Raw genomic sequence first — 21,436 nt, 5'->3', positions numbered from 1 at the left:
AAGATGGAGACGGTGTTAATGGTCAGCACGTTTTGTCTGTGTTTGTTTGTGTGTGTGTGTCCGTCTGTCTGTGTTTGTTTGTGTGTGTGTGTGTGTGTGTCCGTCTGTCTGTGTTTGTCTATGTTTGCCTGTGTGTGTGTCCGTCTGTCTGTGTTTGCCTGTGTTTGTCTGTCTGTGTGTATGTGTGTGTGTGTGTGTGTTTGTTTTTGTGTACATATGTTAATGTTTATTTGTCGTGACTATCAAATGTCATCTTATCAGCATGAATCCTTATCTCTCTCATTAGCATAATATGTAATTGCATCTTATTAAAATATTCCAAAATATACATACACGCACACACGCACACACGCACACGCACACACACACACACACACATACAAACACACACTCACACATCCGGGCCATTGAAAAAATTTCAAATATTCAGCTATTTCAATTTCAGACGTGTCCTTATTTATTTATTTATTTTTTTATTACTAGAACGATTTGAATAATTCGCATCGTCGTCATCTTCGTCATCGTCACCATCCTTACGTCATCATCATCACAACCGCCACCACCATCATAATCATCATCATCATCTTACTTATATTGCAGGCTCAGAATGAATATAATTGAATTACAAAAGTGATTTCAAAAGAGAAAAATTTAAATAATAATAATAATTTTTTATTTATTTATAATAATGATGATGATAGTAATAATAATAGAAGTATAATAGAAATAATAATAGATTAGTGAGACGTTTTTGCATCTCATACCCACACCAGATTAAGTTAATGGCAATGATCTGCCTGAACGAACGAACGAACGAACGAACGAACGAACGAACGAACGGACGTATGGATGGATGGATGGATGGATGGATGGATGGATGGATGGATGGATGGATGGATGGATGGATGGATGGATGGATGAACGAACGAACGAATGAACGAATAAATGAACGTATGCATGAATGAATGAATAAATAAATAAACGAGAAACTTATAAATGAATGGAGGTAGTGTGTGCGAATGAATGCAGTGAATTAACTAATAAAAAAAATTGATAAATGAACAAAGCACTGAATGAAGGAATGAAAGAACGAACGTACGAATGAGTGAATGAACAAATGAATCATTCATTCAATCATTAACATAAAACATCTCAATAGGTTCCACACGCACGGTTTCAATTTCTAAAGAGTCATTCGATATTCACATTATATCATATTGCTCTTATTAAAATAATAATAATAATTATAATAATGATAATATTATTATTGTTATTATTTTAATATTATTATTATAAATTTAACAGTTTTGCTTTGAGAGGTATATAATTGATAAAGTTAAGTGTTCTGTGCTAACTACAAAACGCTTGGCTGCTTAAAATCATGTACGTGCGTATGTCTATACAACATAGCATTGTTTTACTGTTCATCTTAATGGTCAAAAAATTTCGCTGATTCCAAATTCTCCTTCATAGTGATGATTTTGTATGCCTGAATCAAATTTCCTCTTCTTCTTTTTCTTTCTAATGTTGTCAATCCACAAACTTTTAACCTGTCTTCATGTGGCACGCTACCTTACCATTCCGATGAATTATTACCCCTAGATCCTTTTCCTCCTCTACATTTTTTAGTGGTGTCTCTCCAAGTTTGAATACGTCTGCCTTGTTGATCGCTCCCATGTGTATGACTGCACATTTGTTAGTATTGAATACCATCTGCCAATCCTCTGCCCATTTGCATATTTTTTGCTGCAAATCGCCTGCACATAATTTAGTGTCATCTGCAAATTTTGAAATTTTAGACTTTATTCTTAGATCAATATCACTGATGTATATTACAAATAGCAACGGTCCTAATACGGATCCTTGAGGAACCCCACTTGTAACATTGCTTCAGTTTTAGAAACTCCCTCCAACACCAACTTTTTGCCGTCTATCTTGTAACCAGTTGGAATCCCATTTGAGTTTGTTTCCTGTGATTCCACTTGTTTCTAATTTAAAGGCCAAACTTTTTTGCGGTACATTATCGAAAGCCTTAGCAAAACACGAGCGGGTATTTTTGAAAAAAAAGGTTTTCCATTAACTTTGTTGTTATTATTATTTATTATTATTATTATTTATTATTATTATTTATTATTATTATTATTTATTATTTTTACAACAATAAACAGGCGGAACATTGAAAATCTACGGCCATTCCATAAAGCCTGACGTGCCGTATAAAACTCTGCTGCTATCCGTGAACGATACAGTTGGACACATCGTGAAAGAAGCGCTAGATAAATACGGATACGAAAAGGAAGATCCGGAGTTGTTTTGTCTCGTTCAGGTTGATTGGTTGGGTGGATGATTAGTTGGTTGGTTGGTTGGCTGGTTGGGTGGATGATTAGTTGGTTGGCTGGCTGGCTGGCTGGTTGGTTGGTTGGCTGGTTGGTTGGTTAGCTGATTGGCTGGCTGACTGCTTAGTTGGTTGATTGGTTTGTTGGATGCTCTGCTGGAATTGAGTTTATTATCTAAAATGATATATAATGATATAGTGATAATGTGATATATAAACGTATATCACTAATTTATGCAAATTTATGCAAATTTATCACATTAATTACACCCTAAATTCAGGTCTTCATACCGCCAGAAAACATGGCGAACAGCGGCAGCAGTGGAGTGGAAGTGAGAGAGAGAGTGATGGATGATGATGAGTGTCCTCTCTCTATATTACTTCAACATCCTCAGTCGAAAGGTGAGTGAGTGAGAGTGAGAATGAGTGAGTGAGTGAGTGAGTGAGTGAGTGAGTGAGTGAGTGAGTGAGCGAGTGATTGATTGATTGAATGAACGAACGATCAATCGATCGAACGAACAAATAATTGATTGAATGAATGAAGCACCAAAAACACAGGCAACAGTGTTTATTTAATTAAACAAAGTCAAATGTTTAATATCAGTTGAGTCTGAATGTAAATCAGAGAGACCTACCAGCCAAACTTACTTAGATAAAAAGAGCAATAAATTTTTTAAACTCCTAGATAACGATAACATAAACGTGAATACGTGTGTGTTTTTGTGTATATATGTATTTTTTATGAGTATCTGTATTACACACACACACACACCACACACAAGCCCAAACACACATGCACGTACAAACACACTCATAATATACAACAACGCGAAAGACAAACAAACTACACCAAAACATAGTAAACATCAATAACTGAAACTTGAAATCTTAAATAATGCATATGTATGTATGTATGTAGGCATGTATGTATATGTGTATGTTTGTATGTATAGTTGTATATATATGTTTTTATGTTTGTACATATGTATGTTTTGTTTGTATTCTATTGAGCTCTAATGAAACTTGACACTTCGCTGTTGTATTGATAGTTTGTGGCTATGAATGTGTGTATGCGTTTGTGTGTGTGTGTGTTTGCGCGCCCGCGTTTGTATTAATGTGTGTTTCGTTCATCCATCCATCTATTCATCTATTCATCCATTCATCCATCCATCCATTCACTCATTCATTTTTTCACTCATTCATTTTTTCACTCATTCATTCACTCATTCAGTTTTTTTTTCATCCGAATCTCTTTTTTTCTCACAAAAGATGAAAATTATTGTCCAATCGAATACATGGCGTTAATGAACGACTGTAAGTCAAACATTACAGAGCATGCTATTATTATTATTATTATTATTACTATAATAATTATTATTATTACTATAATTATTATTTTATTATTATTATTATTGTTGTTGTTGTTGTTGCATGTTAGTGTTATTTTTACATAAAGAGAGTGCATGTTATTATTAGTTTTATTAGTATCTTTTTTAGTAGTAGTAATAGTATCGGTAGTTGCTGTAGTAGTAGCAGTAGTAGTAGTAATAGTAGTAATAGTAGTGGTAGTAGTAGTAGTAGTGATAATAGCTGCAATAAAAGCAGTTGTATCGAAGAATGTTACAACAGTAATGGTAGTAGTAGTAGTAGTAGTGGTAGTAGTAGTGGTAGTAGCAGTAGCTGCAGTTGTTGATTTTTAAACTCGGGAAAAATGATTGAAGTTACATTTTTAAATGACTCCGACTGTCCTGTATTTCGCACATTCTTTTTTAAAAAACCTTTCTCACATTTTGATAACTCATCTTATTATTATTATTATTATTATTTATTATTATTATTATTGTTATTTACTTATTATTATTATTGTTATTATTATCATCTCTACTTATATATTTATTTTATTTTATTTTATTTACGACTAGTCATTCTGCACGGCATGAAAACAATTACACCAGTCATAATTCTAAATTATTATTATTATAATTATTATTATTTATATCACGATTATTATTGTTGTTATTATTATTGTTGTTGTTATTATTATTGTTGTTGTTGTTGTTATTGTTGTTGTTTTGTTGTTGTTGTTGTTGTTATTGTTGTTGTTTTGTTGTTGTTGTTGTTGTTATTGTTGCTATGCTGTTCTACTAGTATATAAAATACGAGGCTTACTGTTTGACAAATTTCGGTGATTTCTTGGCAGCACAATATCTAGTAACTATAATTATACAAACATAAATAACTGCAAATATAGACATAAATAAATAATAATAATATAATATAACAATAATTATAATAATAATAATAAAAATAATAATAATAATAATAATAATGACAGGGACGATAAAATACCACCTAAGACTACGACCCCCAGACGCCCCAAAGAAACGAAAACCCCTACACTCCGTTCAGAATTTTAGTTCTTTGCCTCAAAAATACAACAACAACAGCAACAACAACAACAATTACATTAACAACTACACCAACCACAATTACATTAACAACAACAGCGACGACGACAACAACAACAGAATGCTGAACAACAAACTCTACAATAATAACAACAGTTACGATGGTTACGCTGATTCTTTTTCCAGTACTGATCAACAACAACATCAACAACACCAGTTATTATTGTTAGCACAACAACAACAACAGCAATTAATGTTTGCCCAACAACAACAACAAAAACAACAACAAAACCATGCCTATTTGTTACAAGTCGGCCCAGGTTTGATATATTACGATAATATTATTCCAACAACAATACTAATAATAATTATAATAATTATTATTATTATATTCTTTATAATAGTCTAATAAACGACAATTGCAATGAAATCAACAACATATGAAGATAATAATGTAAGTAATAGCAAGTAAATATCTAGATATATATAATCTTAAACGGAATAAGAGAAAGAAAGAGAGAGAAAGAGAGAGACAGAGAGATAGAGAGACAGAGAAAGAGAGAGAGAGAGAGAGAGAGAGAGAGAGAGAGAGAGAGAGAGAGAAAGAAAGAATCAGTGAATAATAATAATAATATTATTATTATATTAAGTTTAAGTTTTATTATGAGATAATTTTAAACATATTTGAATTGTTGTTGAACTTTTGGTTCGATTAAATATAAGGGACCGTAAGCGAGGTACTTTCTATATTAAACAACTGTAGCTTAGATCTAACTAAACTGCTGAACAATATGTATTGTATCAATCAATCAATCTGGACTATTTCTCTTTTATTCTTTCATTTGTTCATCTTTTCGTTTGTTTGTTCTTTCTTTCTTTCGTTCTTTCGTTCGTTCGTTTGATTATTCTTCAGTTAAGTCGTTCGCTTGTTCACTCTTTCTTTTTATTGATTTTTCATTGCTTCATTCGTTCATTCATTCATTTACTCATTAATTTATTGATATGTTCACAAATTTGTTTTTTCATTTATTTGTTCTTTCATTCATTCGTTCATTCATTCATTTCTTTCGATCTTTCATTCATTTGTTTATTTATTCATTGATTAAGCTAATTACAAGGATTACTCTTTCGAATTTTAAATCGGTCGTTTTCACTTTCTCACGCTTTCTCTCTCTCTCTTTTTCTCTTTCTCTCTCTTTCTAACTCTCTCTCTCCCTCTGTCTATTAGTTTTCATTAATTTAGCTTACTAAGAACACAAAAAGTTACCATCAAAGTTTGACAATATAATAATATAAATTATAACAATAACAACAATAATAATAACAACAATAATAACAATAGTAATAATAATAATAACAATAATTTCGTCACCAGATGGCAGAAAAACCATAAACTCACCAAAATATCCAATTTCCATTGGCATGGTCGAGATTGGCAGCAAGAGACCTCCAATTGTTAATGCACCCTTCATACAGGTATGTGTGTGTGTGCAGGCGTGTGTGGGCATGTGCGTGTCTATGTGTGCGTGTGTGTGTGTGTGTGCGTGCGTGATGTAGATTAAATATTTTAATATAATTTTAACAAGTGTTTTAATTATTTTAATATATAATTTGTTTCCATATTTTCCAGTTCAACACCCCGGACATCTTACCCCAACACTGCACGATAACCAGAACAATGGGCGGAGTCACGTGGATCGCACCGACCAATCAGAACGAAGCGTTGCTATTTATAGAAGGTCAGAGAGTTTTTAACCCAACCCAGTTGCATAATAATGAGGTGGTACAGTTGGGACGGAGTTTGTTTTTCGTGTTTGTGGACGCATCTATGCGAGAGAAAGTTAGTTAGGGGATGGGTGTGTTCTGAAGGTTGCTTTTAATATTGTGGGTGTGGTTTTACTAGGGATGTGCGTGTTTTAGGGATGTGCCGATTTTAGGGATGTGCGTGGTGTTGTGAGGTATTTGTTATCCCTTATCATTCTTTATATTATTTTTGTTCACAGGAACCACCACCGCAACAACAACAACAATACATAAACAACTTGAGAACAGCAAACAACAACAACAGCGTTAGTAACAGTTTAAAAGTAAACAAGAATAATAACAATAGTTTAAAAGTAAACAACAACAGCAAAATGACGTCACCGACATCGAGTTTGTCGCCAAAGTCCTCGAGTATTAAAGATTTTGAGACGACCTTTGACCTCGATGGGCAAGTCCTAACTACGGTCCCCAACAACAACAACAATAATAATAACAACAACAACATCAATAATAATAATAATAATCAGATGTTTTTGTGAGTTATAAATTTTTGATTTTATAGTGAGTGAGTGAGTGAGTGAGAGTGAGAATGAGTGAGTGAGTGAGTGAGTGAGTGAGTGAGTGAGTGAGTAAATGAATAAACGAATGGTTGGTTGGTTGGTTGGTTGATTGTTTAATTAATTGGATGAATTAATTGGATGAATGAATGAATGGGTGAGTGAATGAATGAATGAATTAATGAATGAATGATTGGGAAGGTGAAAAGTTGGGTGGAATAATGAATGAATGAATGAATGAACGAATAAATGAATAAACTTTTAATTTGACAATTAATATCTTTTTCAAATTTTGTTAATGTCGATGATGGTTCGTTACTACAATGATGAAAACAACGACGACACGATGATGATGATTGCATCGATGATGATGATGATGATGACGACGATGATGATGATGATGATAATTATGGTGACGACGACATTAAACAGAACGCCACAGCAGCTACTACAACAATCGTCAGTGGCAGACGTTTTGCCGGCTTCATTTTTTCTCAGAGGCAATGGTTGGTCAGCTCCTTTATATTATTTTTTTGTAAATTTGACGCTAGATAATAATAATAATAGTCATAATAATAATAATAACAATAATAATAACAACAACAACAATAATAATAATAATAACAATAACAATAATAATAATAACAATAATAATAATATTCAGTTGAGGATCTATTCTTGGACTACTGTATGACGAAGATAAACTTCGCCACGATGCAATTCAAGATGTCGCCAGCCTTCACTCTCTACATGCTTGCCAGATCGAAACTACTATCATTACCCCCACCACCACCGTCATCGTCATCATCACCGTTGTCGTCATCGTTATCATCACCATCGTCCACGCTGGCGGTGACGTCATTGAGTGGCGTCGCCAACAAGATGGCTGAATCTATATCCGCTGTTGTTGAGGTTGGTGTGCGAACACACCAACGAACGTCCGTTCATTCATTCATTCATTCATTCATTCATTCATTCATTCATTCATTCATTCATTCATTCATTCATTCATTCATTCATTCATTCATTCATTCATTCATTCATTCATTCATTCATCAATTCATTTATTCATTCATTCATTCATTCAGGCAAACAACAGCAACCCGCCATTGTTATCATTCTGGCTGGCGAACTCTACGGAGCTTCTGAATTTTTTTCAATCCGATCGTCATCAACTCCTCCATCTGGCGACTGAAAGTTCGAGAACCATGCTGATGAATGCAGTGCAGGTTCTGATGATGATTGTGATGATCGTGAATGAATGAATGAATGAGTGAGTGAGTGAGTGAGTGAATGAATGAATGAGTGAGTGAGTGAGTGAGTGAGTGAGTGAGTGAGTGAGTGAGTGAATGAATGAATGAATGAATGAATGAATGAATGAATGAATGAATGAATGAATGAATGAATGAATGAATGAATGAATGAATGAATGAATGAATGAAGGGTGACGATCACGATGACAGTTAATTATTATCACTACAAAAAGATGATGCTGATAACGTTTAAAACTAATAATAATAATTACAATAATAATAATATTAATTATAATAATAATTATAATAATAATAATATTAATTATAATAATAATTATAATAATAATTATAATAATAATTATAATAATAATTATAATAATGACGTCTTCGTCATTCAGTCGTCATTTTCGTTTTTCATTGACTGCCTGCAAGTAGAGCTGGAGCAAACCCTGGTAGCATTTGTTAGTACCCTGTCCGATCAGGATGATTTAGACGGTATGTCTGTCTGTCTGTTTGTCCGTCTGTCTGTCTGTCTGTCCGTCCGTCTGTCTGTCCGTCTGTCTGTCTGTTTATGTGTGTGAATGTATTATTATTTATATAGCGCCTCTTATAGATTAAGTATCTCAAAAGCGTTCTCAAAATGTATGTATGTTGTATTAGTTGTATGCATGTGTGTGTGTGTGTGTGTGTGTGTGTGTGCATGCATGTGTGTGTTTTATTTGTTTGTGTACACTCGTGCGTGTTGTATTTGTTTGTATACGTGTATGAATGCGTATAGGTATGTACAAGTGTATGCGTGTGTGTGTATGTTAGTAGCATACTGGTAATGAAAACAACGACAGTAATGACAACGACAAAAATATACGTATATAGTAACATAATAATAATAATAATAATAATAATAATAATAATAATAATAATAATAATAATAATAATAATGTGAACATATTTTATTTATCCAATCGACACAATGAAACTATAAGATATTAAGATAATAAATTGTAACTAAAATGTTAAAATGAATAGAATAAAATAATCAATAGAATAAAAATGATCAAATGTACGATCCACCCATCCCCATTGCCAATGACAAGTGTATGGGTGTAAGTTATATTTAAAATAGCATTAGGCAATAACACTGATAACAATAACAACAGCTAATAACACTGTTTATTAATTTAAAGTATATAATAATAATAACAATAATAATAATAATAACAACAACAATAATAATAATAATAATGACAGTTGTGGAGGACTTTGTGATCAGGCAGGCAACACCGCGAGTTGGAAATGTGTTGCACGTCCTGACGCTGGCTATGTCGGTACTGAAGAGGTGCAGGGTTAATGCCACCATCACCATCCAGATATTCTCACAGCTCTTCCGCTTCATAAGTGGATGGCTCTTCAACTGCCTCGTCCTTAACCCTCATATGAGGTTCGTGTCGCTGTCTCGTGGGTGTATTTCGGTATTCTAGAGGTGTTGGTTGGTGTTTTTGTGTTGTTTTTTTTGGTATTTTAAGGTGTTTTGTTGGATATCTCTTTGCTTTTGGTTTTGTGCTGTCTCGAAACAATTTCGTTTCATTGGTTGGTGGTTTTTCAATTGCCTAGTCCTTAAATGATCAACACGCATACACAAACACAAACATACAAACACGTATACAAACACGTACAACACATACAAACACGTCCACATACACGCACGCACACGCATGCAGGTTGTGTACCAGTGACTGGGGGCAAAAGCTGCAGATGAGGTTGGGGCATGTTATGGGGTGGGCCGAGAAGCACGGTCTAGAGTTAGCCGCAGAGTGTCACATGGTGAAAATTTTGCAAGTAAGGTTTTGGTTATCATGGTGTTTGTTTGTATGTTTGTTTTTTTGTTTGGGCTGTTTGTTTACGTTTTTGTATCTTAAATATTCGTTAAGTTATGTGCATAAACATCCACAATGAAATCACCATTACAACATCATTTCTACCATCATCATCACCATCATTATCACTATCACCACCATCATCATCATCACCACAACAGCTCTGCAACTTACTAACTTGCAGCAAAAACTCATCGTCGTCATCATCATCATCACCATTATGGAAAGTCGTTAGCACGTCTTGCGACACAATAAATTCACTCCAACTACGTACCATTCTATCCAATTACATTCCGAGCCAAGTTGAACCCCCTCTCAGCGGTGAGCTCATTGAAGAATGCGTTAAGTTTGCTGCCGATAACGTGGACTATACCATTATTAACGAAGGGGTAGATATATCTGTTGACGAGCCCATGGATATAAGGTTGTTGTGCTTTGATTGGGCTGTGTTGTTCTTCATTCGTTCATTCACATTCTTTCAACCATCTTTTTTTATTCATTCAATCAATCAATCACTCGTTCATTTACTCGTTCATTCGCTCACTCCTTCATTCATTCACTCACTCCCTCATTCATTCACTCACTCCTTCATTCATTCACTCACTCCTTCACTCATTCACTCACTCCATCATTCATTCACTCATTCACTCCTCCATTCATTCAAAGGCTGGCCTTCATGTTTCCGGAAGATGGCTTTGCATGCGAAACGACTGTTGGTATTCCGTCAGGTCTCTTGGAGTTTATGGATGGTTTTGTCGGTCAAGGTCACTACTTTTATTATTATTATTATTATTATTATTATTATCATTATCATCATCATCATTATTGCTGTTGTTGTGTAGTTGTTATTATTTTTTTATTGTTGTCAGTTTCCTGGTGAACTACACACGGCCATGTTAGTTAATAACAGAGTGAAAATAAATCGTTAATAATCTCGAAACACACCGTTGTTATTATTATTATTGTTGTTGTTATTATTATTATTATTATTGTTGACGTTTTTCATCATCATCATCATCACAACCACCAGGGCTTGCCACTTACGTCATCAATCCAACAAGTTCCGGTTCCTGGTGCGTTCATATGCAAGTTCAAAAGGTCAGATTTTTTTTTACTTTTTTTGTCTTTTTCATTCATTCTTGCTTTTATCTATTCATTCAATCACTCATTTGTCATTTGTTTGTTTGTTTGTTTGTTTGTTTGTTTGTTTGTTTGTTTGTTTGTTTGTTTGTTTGTTTGTTTGTTTGTTTGTTTGTTTGTTTGTTTGTTTGTTTGTTTGTTTGTTTGTTTGTTTGTTTGTTTGTTTGTTTGTTTGTTTGTTTGTTTGTTTGTTTGTTTGTTTGTTTGTTTGTTTGTTTGTTTGTTTGTTTGTTTGTTTGTTTGTTTGTTTGTTTGTTTGTTTGTTTGTTGGCTTATTCATTCATTTATATATTATTTGATTGATTCATTAATTCACACTCTATTCGTTCATTCATTCACTCTTTCATTCATTCACTCTTTCATTCCTTCACTCTTTCATTCCTTCACTCTTTCGTTTATTCACTCATTCGTTCCTTCTCTCTTCCATTCATTCACTCTTTCATTCATTCACTCTTTCTTTCATTCACTCTTTCATTCAATCTTCACTCTTTAATTTTAAAAAACAAATTCCACCAAACAGGAAAATGACATTCAACAGCAACAGCAGCAGCAGCTAAAACAGCAGCTACATCAGCAGCAGCAGACGTCAGACTTGATTGAAATCTTCCTGAGTAAGTTGAACAACAGTCTCGGCTTGAGTATCGTAGCCGCTAAGGGCGACCAGCAGCAAAGTAAGGGCATCTATATAAAGGCTGTAGTGCAGAACGGAGCAGCTCACAGAGATGGGAGATTGGAGCCTGGCGATCAACTCCTCAATGTTAATGGGACGAGTCTTGTTAACGTTTCTCAGGGAGAGTATGTATCCTGTTGTTTTCTTTCATTTACTCGTTCGTTCGTTCGTTTGTTTGTTCATTCATTAATTCGTACGTACATTTATTTATTCGCTGCTTCACTGGTTCGCTCAATTCTTCGTTCATTCAATTTATCTTGCTATTATTACCCGATATGACTACACCCATTTATTCGTTCATTTATTCATTCTTTCATTCCTTCAAATTTTTTTTTGTTACTATTTTTTGGTTTAATTTTTTAGTTTTTCAGATCCAAACTCATTTCATTACATTAGAAATGACCATTTTTTTCTAATTTTGTTTCATCCCCCTACCAGAGCTGCCCAGATAATGAGCCAAACTGATGATGTCGTTAAGTTGACGGTGCTTAAAAAGGCAGCGCTATATCATGGCCTTGAGGCCCTCGTTTCTAAGGATGAAGGTCAGTTTGGAGTTGTTGATTTGGAGGTTTTTTGGGGTTGTTAGTTAGTTTTGTGGGGATTTTTTTTTATATATGGTGATGTTTGATGATGACGACGACGATGATGATATGATGATAATGATGGTTACACTGATGATGATACTGATGGTTATACTGATGATGACGTCAGTTGTTTCATCACATGTTGAAAGTATTTTTGAATTAATCACACATCGCAGTGTTATATTTTTTTTCGAATCATTACTTTATACAGCACCTGATCTGTCTGCTAACAAACAACAACAACAACAACAACCACAAATAATCATCAACAACAACAGTAACAACAACAGTAACAACAACAGTAACAACAACAGTAACAACATCAACATTTCTCATCAGCGTGATTCATCACTCACTAACTCAATATCGTCAAGTCGAAGTGATTACAATTTCAGGGATGTTTATGCGACCAGAGGCGGTCTAGGCAACAACAACAACAACAATAATAACATTAATAATAACATTAGCAATAACAACACCAACAATGCTAATAGTGTTTTCATTAATAACGCTAACAACTCACAAAGTGTTACTGAATTAAACAATCTTAATAAGTCCAATTACAAATTTGGCCTGAAACACGAATCAAATGTTTTGGCACAAATTAAAAAAAATCCTTCTGACCAATCACAGCAGCCTTTAGATTTAAATCACCCTGCGAATTACAACAACCAATCATTAAACAGCTCAGTAGATAGCCAATCACATTATCAGCCAACTCAATTCAAGCCGCCCTTCAGCGTTCAGGTAAAAAATATCGACCAACAGCGAGAGGGTAACCTTAAATTTGCAAGACCCGCCTCCGCCATGTCAACCAATCAGAACAGGACCCCAGGCTATGCGGCCCAGATGCTCTTTCCAAAAGCTCCTCCAACAGGTATTGCAACCAAGACAACAATCAACATTGACAATAACAACGATAACAGCATCAATCTGAACCAGACGATCAATTTAAATGATGCCCTCAAAGATGGAACTTTGAAGAAAGGCCTCGCCAAAACTACAGTGATTAATTTAAACGAGGTTCAACAACCACAGCAGCAGCAGCTCCAGCAGCAACCACACCAGCAGCAACTGCTTCCGAAATCTGCCAGTTCTGATTTTATTATCGGTAACATTTCATCGAGTTTCGACGATTCGAGACAGCAATACCCTGTTATGGTAGCCAATTCCGGAATTCCAATAAAGAAACAACTCAGCAACAACAACCTTCCAAGCATGAGCAACAACGACAACGTCAACAACTTTAATTTCAGCAACAACACCATCTCCAACAACACTAACCTGTCCCCGGAAAGAGATTTCCCACCTCCACCTCCAGAAACCCAACTGGCTCAGTTGAAAATCACCAGCAACACCAACAACAAACCAACATTCATGGCGACGCTGCCAGCAACAACACTACAAGCGGCAACAACAACGACGACTGCGACGACAAGCGTCACCAAAAAACCGCCCCCTACCGCAAGCAAACCCAAAATAACCCCGGCTGACCTCAAACTGAAATCGCCCTGGGAGAAAGAGCAGAGAGAAAAAGATGAAGAGAATAAAATAAAAATGAAACGAACGGAAGAGATAAAAAGATTGGAAAACAAACCTTACTTGAGCCAGGAGGAACAGACGAAACTGAAGAGACTGATAACTGAGGTGGAGTTTGACGAGAGGCTAAGGAGAACAAAAGAAGAAGAAGATGCCTTTGCTGACACGCTTCAAAGGGTCTGTCAACATCTATACCCTCACACCTTTTATCTTTAACTTCTCTTTAGTTTTTTTATCTATTTTCGTTTATTTTTCAACTTTTAATTACTTTTTTTGTGTTGTTTTAAAAAATTTTGTTTGTTATAGTCATCTTTCAATGATATGCGATTTAGCTCAATCGGTAAAAATGCTATATCTTTCGTGGGGTCCATATATAACGAAATAATTTTATATTGCAATATAAAATATGCTTGAAACATAATTTTTATAATTTAATCATAATTTTAATTTAGTAATAATAATCTATTCAATCATGATTATGAATACGTTTAGACAACGTTCAGCAGAGAAGACACCAGTAGCTCACACTTGCTTCCACAGCGGCCAACGTACATACTACAACAGCCACAACTGCAACCTTATAAGGCAATACAAGATAATGAGGTGGTGAGTTGCTGTTGTTGCGATTGTTGTTGTTGTTGTTTGTTGTTGTTGTTTGTTGTTGTTTGCTGTTGCTGTTGTTGTTGTTTGTTGTTGTTGCTGCTATTACTGTCACTGATACTGTTTAAATTCATAATGATATTATTACTATTTTTGAAATGACACCAAAAGATAGAACAATTTTTGAAAATTGGAAAAAAATTTGACAAAATATTATCCCAAAATATCCAAACAGCCGTACAGCACGCGGTTCCAGAGCACCTCATCCATCAAACTTCAACAACAACAACAACAGCAGCAGTTTAACCCTGCCGACAACATCAACAACATCAGACAACAACAACAACAACAGCAACAACAACAAAACGCTATGAAGAAGACAGTAACATTCAACGAAAACGTGGGAGTTACGGAGTACCCAATCCATAAGTCTTACGGGTCGACCTCGTCTGATGGGTCCCTCATACATAATGTGGCGGATAGGGACTTCCACGATGACCCTTTGTTGGTTTCTTGTTTTTTTTTAATGGCTTTTATATTTAATTTTTTTAATTTCTCTATTTTGTCTTCCATTTGATCTCTTGTAATTTCTTTCGTCCTCCAATTAAGCATGCATCTAGATAGATACGTACATAAGAGCGCGCGCTTTTTATCTTTTTATTGTGTGTGCGCGCGCGCGCGCGTGTATGTGTGTGAATGAGTGAGTGAGTGAGTGAGTGAGTGAGTGAGTGAGTGAGTGAGTGAGTGAGTGAGTGAGTGAGTGAGTGAGTGAGTGAGTGAGTGAGTGAGTGAGTGAGTGAGTGAGTGAGTGAGTGAGTGAGTGAGTGAGTGAGTGAGTGAGTGAGTGAGCGAGCGTATGTGTTTTTCCGTCTGTCTGTTGATGATTTTAGATGATAATAATAATGTTCATAATATCATTAATTTTCGCCTAGCTACCAGCCAAAAAGCGTACCCCAGGCGACCTTTCTACCAAAAATACCCTCCAAGAAAGACATTCTCATCTACGGACCCAACGTAACTTACGAGATCAAGCCCAAAATAACAGCCGAGCCACTACAACCACAACAACCACAGCAACAACGACCTCTCTCCAACAACAACACAATCGAACAACAAGCTAGTTACCCATATCGGCCAATTGGCGGCGACGACAAACAACTATATCAACAAAAACAACAACAACAACAACAATTTTCTTACCCATATCAACCATCAATTGACTTAAGACAACAGCCACAACAACCCCAGCAGCTACAACCACAACAGCTACAACCACAACAGCCACAACCACAACGCCACCTTTACACAAAACAGTACCAGTATAACTCTAGAGAGGATCTAAACAGCGAATCAAGTTATGGAAAGAACGATATCCAGCCTATAAGGAACCCACAAGGACCTTTATACGGTCAGAGAATATATCTATCTAATCTGGCGCAACAAGAAAATCCGTATGCCTCCCGTCCATACAATTAAGGAACTATCAAAGAACCTTTTAATTGTTAGAGGATATACCTATCTAATCTCGATTACCATGAATATTTTTCTTATATAATTAAGGAACTTTTAAGAACCTTTTTATTGTAAGGGAGATAATACCTATCAAACCTCGCGCAATGGGAACATTTCGCATGCATCTTGTCCAAATAATTAAATGATTGATATGTATGTTGATTGGTTGGATTGAGTGATTGATTGAATTATTCATTCTTTCGTCTGTACTCGTTCATCAATTCATCCATCCATTCATTCATCCATTCATTCACTTATTCATTCACTCACTCATTCATTCACTCACTCACTCATTCATTCATTCTTTCTTTTAATCATTCATTCACTCATAGATTTAATCCTATCATTTAGAGATAGATAGATGGATGGATGGATAGATGGATGGATGGATAGATGAATGGATAGATAGATAGATAGATAGATAGATAGATAGATAGATAGATAGATAGATAGATAGATAGATAGATAGATAGATAGATAGATAGATAGATAGATAGATAGATAGATAGATAGATAGATAGATAGATAGATAGATAGATAGATAGATAGATAGATAGATAGATAGATAGATAGATAGATAGATAGATAGATAGATAGATAGATAGATAGATAGATAGATAGATAGATAGATAGATAGATAGATAGATAGATAGATAGATAGATAGATAGATAGATAGATAGATAGATAGATAGATAGATAGATAGATAGATAGATAGATAGATAGATAGATAGATAGATAGATAGATAGATAGATAGATAGATAGATAGATAGATAGATAGATAGATAGATAGATAGATAGATAGATAGATAGATAGATAGATAGATAGATAGATAGATAGATAGATAGATAGATAGATAGATAGATAGATAGATAGATAGATAGATAGATAGATAGATAGATAGATAGATAGATAGATAGATAGATAGATAGATAGATAGATAGTTGATTAATTGACTGATTGATCGATTGATTGATCGATTGATTGATTGATTGATCGATCGATTGATTGATCGATTGATTGGTTGATTAATTAAATAGTTGAATGATATATAGATATATATATATTAATTGATAGATTAATAAACCGTCCAATTTGGAGATTGATATTTTATTTCATTACGCTATACATTAACTTTTACCGATAAAAGATGAATGAATATTTTAAATTAACATTTTAACGTTTTATCCTCTGTCATTTAACTTGTACGTAATATTTTTTGCAAACATGTCACGTATACACATATACACACCTATACACACACCCCCACAGTGTGGGCCACACACACCGGCACACACACACACACACACAAACCGACAAACACAAATAGACATATCAAGATAAAATTAACATAGCGAAATATCCTTTACAGTTCGAATTTTATCTATTCGTCCTATTTTTTATTCATTCATCCATCCGTATATGTATATATATATATATATATATATATATATATATATATATATATATCCATATATATGTGGGGTTATCCTATTTTAAACATTTTTGATATTATATATATATATATTATATATATATAATATATATATATATATGTACGTATAATATTCAAATATTTTATCATTGTGTCATTTGTAACTAACTGTTAGATGTTTCAGCTAATGAAAAATGATTTAAAGAATGAATAAAAATTCCACATAAGGAGTTTAATTGATTGATTGATTGATTAATTGATTGATTAATTGATTGATTGATTAATTGATTGATTAATTGATTGATTGATTGATTGATTGGTTGGTCCTGAATAGAATCTCTCAACTAGACTAGACTAAAACATCAGTCTGCCGAGGTTTTTAAAACAGTCAAAAATTCTACAAAAAATTTTTCTGACGAGATTTTTAACACACAAAAATACATAACCTACGTCTTAATCCCCATAAACAAAAACAAACTCCACAATATTATTATCTTTTTTCATCAACATTCATTATTATTAAACATTCATTATTATTAAACATTCATTATTATTAAACATTCATTATTATTAAACATTCATTATTATTAAACATTCATTATTATTAAACATTCATTATTATTAAACATTCATTATAATTACTGAATACTAGCGTATTATTAATAAGTGCCCGGAATCATAATTAGCATTGTTGAATGAATTATTACAGTACCTTAATCGTTATTGGTTACTTCGTTATCACTATCAATATATCCTTACAACTTCATTAATTATTATAGTAATAATAATAGTTATAATAATAATTATAATATAGTAATAATAATAATTATAATAATAATTAATTATAATATTATATTATAGTAGTAATAATAATAATACAACACATAATAATTTTAAAATATACCAATATTGCTATCAAGGCAAATAAAATTTCACTAAATTTCGATTCCTACTCATCAATGGCCACTCTGAGACGCATTCTCGCTCTAGTATGGAACGACTTGACCGCTACTACAGAAGCCACAACAAACGAGAAATCTTCATCACCATCATCATCATCGTCCTCACCCCAATCATCGTCAGACAGCCACAGCGGTCATAATGGTAGTAGTAGTAACAGCAGTAGTTATCATAAAAAGGATGAAGAGTCAAGTTCACACAGCGGCAGACGACACTCACGTGACTCAGAAGACGAGGACGACTCGAGCGGGCAGCCGTCCATGTTTAAATATTACGTCATCAGGGGGTCCATCCTCATAGTCCTAACCGTACTTACCCTCTACGTATCTCGCCAGATGTACGTATACAATGGGGAGGTATTTCCAACTGTAGAGTGCCTAATTTCACTCTTCAGTCGATGCAATTCACTAATCGTGGAGAGCTGGCTTGCCGGATTTCTGTGGCAGACGTGTGATAACTACTGCCATCTATGCAGGGGCAGTTCGTTTGGGGTCTGCTCCACAAGTTCCATCAAGCAGTGCTACGACGACAAGCATTGGAGCAGGCAGTGTGTCTGTTACGGATCACAAGGATTGAGGAAAGGATATTGGGAGTGCTGGAGTTGATCTGGATTGAGGGACTACCGAGAATTGCATTTTATTTGTTTTCAAAATCAAAAGCAACAAATTTGATTTTAGTTTTTTTAGCATGTAAATAAAAAAATGTATCGAATTTTGTATTTGTATGTTATTATTGTTAGTGTGGGGAGCCAGTGAACTTAGCAACGTTAGAGAGTTTTTCTTCTTTTTTCTTCTTTTTCATCATTTTTTTCTCTTCCTCTTCTTTAGCGAGCTTAATTTGCTCAAAACGTGGATCATTGGGATCAATTTGGTATCCGAAATAATCTCGAGCCTCATCCAGAAGAACTTGCCTCTTCTTTTTTAATTGTAATTCCTGTTCTTCGGCTTTTTTCAACCTAGCTCGATATTCTTTGATGTACTGCGGCATCTTTGCCAGTCGAGACTCAACAAGTTTCTCTCTGAAAATAAAAAAAATTATTTTTTAATTTTTATAATTTATGTAGAAATTTTGGAGATTTAAATTTATATGATTAGAATAGTAAGTTGTTGGCACTTATATTTATTATATTAATGGATTAATTGCTAATATCTTAAATATATAACTAATTTTTTATTTAATTAATATATTTATTAACTGCATGCCATATATTCAATTTAATTATTGTTGTATTAATTAATTATAAATTACACTAACTTCTCTTTAATTTCTTTCATTTCTAATTCTCTTTCCTCCCTCAACTTAGCCAACATATCCTGCAAAGATGGCTCCCACTCTTTCTCAAACTCAATAATATCTTTCAGCTCTTCCACAGACGGCCATAATATTCCAGGATTTATTCCGCTCTTTTTACCATACCAAGCGTACAATAACTTTTTCAGAGCTGGCTTTTGATACATGGCTGTGATATAATCCGGTTTTACCTCGTTTGGATCGGGAGTAAGGACGTGTAACATTCTATCGCGATATCGCTTGGGCATGCGCGAAACGTTCATTAGGTTTTCTATCTCCTCTTCTGATAAATTATAATTGCCATCAACACGTACGTTTTCACTAATTTCACTTGTGTTTATTGTATTTGCATCTGTAGTATTAGCTGCATTGGCAGACGATGAATACCGTGATGAAGTTGAAATAGGATGAAAATTTAATTTTGAAAATGATGCTGGTTTGTTGAAACAACGATGATTCCAAAGTCTACGTAACATCACGACAAAGGTTATCAATAATATATTGTCAAATAATTTCAAAAATTTTAATTATTTTACATTAAGATTCTACTTTATAACTGTAAAAACGGATTTTTTAATTCGCCGATCGGTCTTTTAATTTTCTAAGTGAATACTTGAATTATCGCTAGGCGATATAAACAATGGAACACAAATTTCTATCCAAATAGTCGAGGTGAAGTCATTTATCTATTATATTCGAATTTTCAAATAAATCTCACCCATAATACTTCGATTTTATGTTTTAATGTATCTAAGGATATTAAAGGATATTTAAAATTTGTTAAATCTAACGTGAATTCACATTAAAATGCTATATTTGTATATCACACTTTTACATTAAAAATCTGGTAGTTTTATCAAACATTTAAAAACAGTTTACTAATAATTTCATAAATTGTAAATTAAACAAATATATTTTAACAATATAAATTATTACTTAAATAAATAATTGTAATTATATAAAACAATAAATAAAGTATTTATTTGGCCAGCCTTGAAAGAAGGCACCAAATTTTAAAGTTTAAAATTTAAAAAAAGCTTGTTTACATGAACAGCTGACCGTAAAAATAATTAATTTATAAAAATATAAATTAATTGATTTAATAAATAACTATGTACAAATAAATAATAATATAATTTATTATATTATACAAACAAATAGTTAAAAATAAACAAATAAATTTTATAATATAAAATATTATTCATATATTCATTAATATCCAATCCAACCATTATATTAATTATAATAATTATTAAATTATTTATATTATATAACAGAATAATACGTAAAAACTAAAAGTCAAAAGAAATAATAAATAAAATAAATCAGTATTTATTAAATAAATAATAAAAAATGCTGTTTTATTTGAGAGATAGAGATTCAGCTATTGAAATTTTGGATCCCTTGGTTAAAAACTTGAAGAAATTTATTTGCTGTGCTAAAGCTAGCAGAGGTCGTTTTAATTATTAATTAAATTAAAAATTGTTTTATTATTTCTAATCATATAAATTAAT

The 21,436-nt window shown here is 33.4% G+C and overlaps 3 protein-coding genes across 3 annotated transcripts in view; 2 read left to right on the top strand and 1 right to left on the bottom strand.

Moving 5' to 3' along the window:
- HELRODRAFT_184008 (hypothetical protein) overlaps positions 1-16,200 on the top strand; it is a gene marked incomplete at both ends in the record, with an annotated part of 21,758 nt that extends 5,558 nt beyond the window's left edge. The window contains 21 exons of the mRNA XM_009014023.1: positions 2,169-2,315; positions 2,617-2,667; positions 4,671-5,063; positions 6,119-6,219; positions 6,374-6,583; positions 6,747-7,042; positions 7,497-7,570; positions 7,729-7,976; positions 8,153-8,293; positions 8,716-8,812; positions 9,566-9,755; positions 10,036-10,153; positions 10,353-10,615; positions 10,858-10,955; positions 11,222-11,289; positions 11,852-12,126; positions 12,440-12,586; positions 12,864-14,301; positions 14,617-14,730; positions 14,960-15,228; positions 15,657-16,200. Coding sequence (XP_009012271.1) covers positions 2,169-2,315; positions 2,617-2,667; positions 4,671-5,063; positions 6,119-6,219; positions 6,374-6,583; positions 6,747-7,042; positions 7,497-7,570; positions 7,729-7,976; positions 8,153-8,293; positions 8,716-8,812; positions 9,566-9,755; positions 10,036-10,153; positions 10,353-10,615; positions 10,858-10,955; positions 11,222-11,289; positions 11,852-12,126; positions 12,440-12,586; positions 12,864-14,301; positions 14,617-14,730; positions 14,960-15,228; positions 15,657-16,200 — 5,282 coding nt within the window. The remainder of the gene's footprint in view (positions 1-2,168; positions 2,316-2,616; positions 2,668-4,670; positions 5,064-6,118; positions 6,220-6,373; positions 6,584-6,746; positions 7,043-7,496; positions 7,571-7,728; positions 7,977-8,152; positions 8,294-8,715; positions 8,813-9,565; positions 9,756-10,035; positions 10,154-10,352; positions 10,616-10,857; positions 10,956-11,221; positions 11,290-11,851; positions 12,127-12,439; positions 12,587-12,863; positions 14,302-14,616; positions 14,731-14,959; positions 15,229-15,656) is intronic.
- Positions 16,201-18,631: 2,431 nt separating this feature from the next.
- HELRODRAFT_184007 (hypothetical protein) lies at positions 18,632-19,237 on the top strand (the record flags this gene model as incomplete). Its single annotated transcript, XM_009014022.1, has 1 exon — positions 18,632-19,237. One exon carries the CDS (start codon positions 18,632-18,634, stop codon positions 19,235-19,237), a length of 606 nt encoding a protein of 201 aa, XP_009012270.1.
- Positions 19,238-19,367: 130 nt separating this feature from the next.
- Positions 19,368-20,185, bottom strand: HELRODRAFT_184006 (hypothetical protein; the record flags this gene model as incomplete). The annotated part of the gene is made up of 2 exons (XM_009014021.1): positions 19,368-19,650; positions 19,887-20,185. 2 exons carry the CDS (start codon positions 20,183-20,185, stop codon positions 19,368-19,370), a joined length of 582 nt encoding a protein of 193 aa, XP_009012269.1.
- Positions 20,186-21,436: the final 1,251 nt, after the last annotated feature.

This window comes from Helobdella robusta (assembly GCF_000326865.2).
Source record: "Helobdella robusta unplaced genomic scaffold HELROscaffold_128, whole genome shotgun sequence".
Lineage (NCBI taxonomy): Eukaryota > Metazoa > Annelida > Clitellata > Rhynchobdellida > Glossiphoniidae > Helobdella > Helobdella robusta.
Note: the sequence above shows the minus strand (reverse complement) of the source record. Positions and strands in the feature narration are given on the sequence as shown.